Consider the following 5,000-nt stretch of genomic DNA (forward strand, 5'->3'; position numbering starts at 1 on the left):
AGTACAATCCTGGTCAAAACTGTTGGGACTATTACCGCTTTTTCCCTTCCCCTGATTACAATGTTGATTTTTCACGGTCTCCAAAATCAAGATCCGTTAATTGATCGCTAGCATGTTTCAACATTAGGCTGATTTAGCAACAGAACGGGAACGTCAGTGGCGACGGCGCGCGCAGAAAAAACACCAATGAGAATTCAGAATAGAGTAGACTTTACTCTTTTCTTCTCTATTCTAAATTCTCATTGGTAGTTTTCCTGCGCGCGCCGTCGCCATTGACGTTCCCGTTCTGTTGCTAAATCAACCTATTGTCTGGGTGGAACGGGGGTGCGAAAATGCGCTGGAGCTGAGCATCCCACTTTGGGTGCTCATCAATAAAGACACCCAAGTATTTAATCTGAGACTTTTGTTCTGATATTTGTTTTCTTCTTAGGTGAAGTAATGTCATGTAATTTGTCTTCTTAAAATTAATGGATAGCATATTTGCAAAAGATTTTTGCTTCAAAAACATACGGCAACAATAGGCCATTTTACAGTTGTTTGCTCAGCGACCTAGCCTATGAATGGCTGCGAGGCTGCTGGTGACCTTGCATTGATACAGACCTCACTGCTTTTATCATGTAAATTGTGTTGTTGTAACGCTAATTAGTCCATATTAACATTACAAAAGCATGAAGGTTTGTATCAAAACTGGGTCACCGGCAAACTCGCTTCCATTGTTAGGCCTGGTAACTTAGCCACAACTGTAAAATGGTCTATTACACGTCAAAATTATTCAAGATGGCGGCACCCGGTAAATTTGAAAATGAAAATCAGCGATTCTAACGCGTCTTTTTTTCGCATACAAACATTCTTTTGTCAAAATTTGAATGAAATCTTGCTTCCTCTGCTTAAGTTGTTCCTTTGGCTTCGGCTGATAACCCTTACCTCGACCTTGATTATTCTGGATATCGAAAAAACCTCATCCAATAATTAACAATTATTCGCCGCAGGCGAAGTGATTGTCGGTGAATATTCACCGAGACGAAGTCGAGGTGAATATTCACCGATAATCACTGAGCCTGAGGCGAATAATTGTTTTAGTATAAATACACAGGTGATTATTTCAAAAAAGGGAAAAAAAGAAACATTTCAACGCGAAAATCATTTTCACTTACAGTGGCAAAACGACTACTGGCAGCCATTTTGTCCGTCAAGGTGATTATTGGCTGATAATCCGAGATAGCGAGCCAATGAGAGCGCGCGATTTTGTATAATCACCTGTGTATTTATACTAATTGTTTATTATGCTTGCGCTTGTGCTTGCATCGCTACTAAAAACCAGGGTTAACTGTTGACAATAAACAATTATTATCCAGCAAACGGGTCAAGGAAAATGAAGGGATACCAATCCTTTCAATGCCCAATCACATCAAATTGCTTACGGTTAGTTTTTTTTATTCCCTGAGGCCTTGGAAGAAACCTCCAATAAGGAACAACTTAAGCAGAGGAAACAAGATTTCAATCAAATTTTGACAAAAGAGTGTTTGTATGCGAAAAAAAGACGCGTTAGAATCGCTGATTTTCATTTTCAAATTTACCGGCTGCCGCCATCTTGAATAATTTTTACGTGTAATTGTTGCCACGGGTATGTTTTTGACGCAAAAAACTTTTGTCAAGTAAAAATACGTCAACCGAAACACGCCACTATTATTCAAGGTAGCGGTGCCCGGGAAATTTAAAAACAAAATTAAGCAATTCTGAAATTCATTTATCGAGGAGTGGAGGATACCTTTCGAGGGTACAGGTAGCTGTAATGCTAAAATAGACTACAATTCACGTTGCCCTCGTCTTCCCCTCCCCCTCCTCCCCCAAAATATTGAGTTTTAAGTTAGGTGATCACCCTGAGTAGTCGATAACAAATACTGGAGGGGGGGGGGGGGGGTGGCAGGGAAAATAGTGTGTCCTGGGTTACAACACTTTGAAATTAAAAAAAAAAAAAAAAGAAACAAACCTCCCATCACCAGAATAAAATCAGTGAAAAAAATCGTAATCCTACCATTTTTTTTCTTTGAACAAGCATTTCCTCGACCTGGAATTGTAAGAAGAAGAGAAAAAACATTTCGGTAAAAAATATAATCAACAAAGGGCCACGTTTTGCTGTAAGCAAAGACTAAATTACTATTCGCAAAAAACTGACAACAACTTTGATTCTGCAAGACATGTTTTGATCCACCATTAATAATCTTCAGTTGCAAGTGGACGTTACAATGTGCATTTGAACTTACAGTCTCATAGCGGGGCTCGGCGCGCCAAAGGCGCGCGAGCGGAGCACCATGGGGAAGAAAATATGGTAACCCCTCTATGTATGCCAATGCGACCAGTATTACGTGACCATATCGCGGGTTCAGCTCAGCTCAGCGAAGTCAGCAGTTATTTGAAGTTGACCGCTGATCAGGTACTGGGTTCCGATTGGATCGCAAGCTTAAGCCAGGTAAACTTATCGTAAAAATAAATCACCCGGGAGCTCCGCTTTTAGGCTTGGTTAAATCTATACATTACATGTAAGTATATTTTACGTCACAGAAAGTGCGGCGTACGGGGTTTTATTCACGAGTTGTTTGTGTCAAAAACCCGAACGAGCGAGGTACGAGCGAGTGAGGGTTTTTAACACAAACAATGAGTGAGTTCAACCCTGTTGATTACACATAAGACGAGAATTTTTATTGAAATAGTTTTCTGAACGCAAATTAGAAACAAAAACTCACTAACAATAGAACCAAATGCGAATTTAATTTAATTTAATAAAAATGTACGATTTGCACGAGATGTAAGAGTGACTGGCTTGGAAAGGCCTTTACGCTATCTTTGATTGGTTATATTTCCACACGTGAAAGAGCTGTACGCCAATCTGATTGGCTGTATAGGCTTTTTTCACATTTGAAAATAGTGTGTAGATTTGTACAAATGAGCTTAATGGAATAAAATTGTCATGTTATGTGTAATAAATAGATATACGTCAATAGATTTTCAAATCATCGTAAAGCTAGTTTCTTTACTTGCTGACAAAGCACAAGTTTCAGCCTTCAGTGTACCCTAAACGCCATTACAAATCTCTCTATAATTTCCTAAATCTGGCTGAAGACTTTATGCTATCAGTCGCATAATATTCAGCTCACCACTGATGTCTAGAAATGAACGTTATCAGATGCACTCTCAACTTTGACATCCAACACGAAGTGTCCCTTTAACTCTAAGCATTTGCTTCCCCGTTCCAAGTGCAACAATACGGTACATTGTAAGTGTGAGCGTTAGCCTTATTTTTGGTGAGGGTAACTGCATCTGTGTAAGTAGTGGTTTATCCTCCTTCAGACCCAAAAACCTCTACATCTTAAGCCTTGGGTTCGTCTTCGTCCTTTTTTACAACATGGACGCCTGCCGAACAGAACTCCGTCACGCCGCGTAAGTGTTTTCCCGCCTAAACGTAAAATCACTTCTTTTGTCGTTGCCTCAGCAACCCTTTCTGATTTGGGTGACGTCATTCCACCGCCCTAACATTTTTGGAACGTTGTGACGTTATTTCACCGCCTCCATTTTGGTGACGTCAACCTGGTATCAGATCGAGGTTTTTGGGTCTGAAGAAGCGTAAACCACAGTGACTACTTGTGTATCTGCACTTGAGGACTGGATGATGAAGTTGATTGTCAGTATTCCCAGATACGAGTGATGTTGAACTTGGGGAGGAGAGGAAGAAGACACCTCGTGATGCGTATCAAAATCGTCGTGCACCTAATTATGTGTATACCAGTGGCCCGTTTCTCGAAAGTCCCGAAAACTTTTCTGGCCCGGAAAGCCATTTGTGAAACTGCCAACCGCTTGCTTTGGAAAGCCGATCTTTTAACATGTTTTTAAAGTAACAAAAAGAAATAGAACTGTGTAGTTTGACGACTTGAATCCTCTCCGTTCTTGAGATACAAAGGGAATTGTGACACCCGGAAATGGCCCGTAAAGTTTCGGGACTTTCGAGAAACGGGCCCCTGGACATAAAACGCATAAGCTACTTCAGGTCAAATTTTGTTGTGTTCCTCCGACTCTCTCACAACCATGGCCAAGACTCAAGTACCTCAAGTTTAAAATAATTTATGAAACAAATACCATATGGTCCACAAAATATGATAAGAAAAAAAACCGCAAACCTCCTTTTGCGAAGGAACGGGAACATGGGCAACGAATGGTTGATTTCCATCGGAAGTTTGATCTGTTTCCATTTCATCGTCACTATTCTACAAAAACAATGAAAAAAACCTAGTTCATTTGATACTAGCTTGCTAAAAACGAAAACCTCACACACGAAGATAATACAAAAAGGAGCTGCCCAGTTCCTTGGAACATGAGAAATTTACTAAAATTTGACAGCGTTTAATGTGTACCTCTTGTTCTTTGCTGACAGCGTAAATATTGTCTTCTTCTCGTTCTTGGTCCATTCCAAGATCTCCCTCTTCTTTTCTTCTTTCCCAGTCTTCCATTGCTCTGGCGATTGCTGTGACAAATGAACGAACCTTACGACGGGTCTTTTGTATGGAGCGTTTCACTTGACGCCTCGGCGGCCATATTGGTGTTCCAAACAAAGAAATGGCGGCCATGATGGTGTACCAAAAGAACCCTCTGGTAATTGAACTCTATTTTTATGCAAATACTTCCTTCTGTTTCAGTAATCCAATATAGCTACTGGTCACGTGGGTGAAAACCCTCCACTGGTCGTTACCAATCACGGGTTTTGGTTAGGAACAAGGAAGTTGAGAATACCTCAATTAAAACGGAATGAAAAGTGGAAACGATTCTCGACCGGCACCACTAAACTTTCGAGTAGAGCCACTACTCCGTGCATGTCTGTCGCTAACTAGTAGTTTTACCAACCTTTCATGATTTGTACTTTATCAGAAAAATCTCACCTTCCCTCTCTGCATCCTCTTCCAGCGGTACCAACACTCCATCATCTTCATCTCGGTAGCCATAATAGTCTG

The 5,000-nt window shown here is 40.7% G+C and overlaps 1 protein-coding gene across 1 annotated transcript in view; it reads right to left on the bottom strand.

Moving 5' to 3' along the window:
- Nucleotides 1-5,000, bottom strand: part of LOC138057069 (pre-mRNA-splicing factor ISY1 homolog) — a 20,810-nt gene that overhangs the window by 931 nt on the left and 14,879 nt on the right. Inside the window, exons 9-12 of the mRNA XM_068903084.1 lie at nt 4,929-5,000; nt 4,407-4,516; nt 4,173-4,259; nt 2,036-2,068 (exon numbers count right to left, since the gene is read on the bottom strand). The exon at nt 4,929-5,000 is cut by the window's right edge and continues 51 nt beyond it. Coding sequence (XP_068759185.1) covers nt 2,036-2,068; nt 4,173-4,259; nt 4,407-4,516; nt 4,929-5,000 — 302 coding nt within the window. The remainder of the gene's footprint in view (nt 1-2,035; nt 2,069-4,172; nt 4,260-4,406; nt 4,517-4,928) is intronic.

This window comes from Montipora capricornis, chromosome 7, assembly GCF_036669925.1.
Source record: "Montipora capricornis isolate CH-2021 chromosome 7, ASM3666992v2, whole genome shotgun sequence".
NCBI lineage: Eukaryota > Metazoa > Cnidaria > Anthozoa > Scleractinia > Acroporidae > Montipora > Montipora capricornis.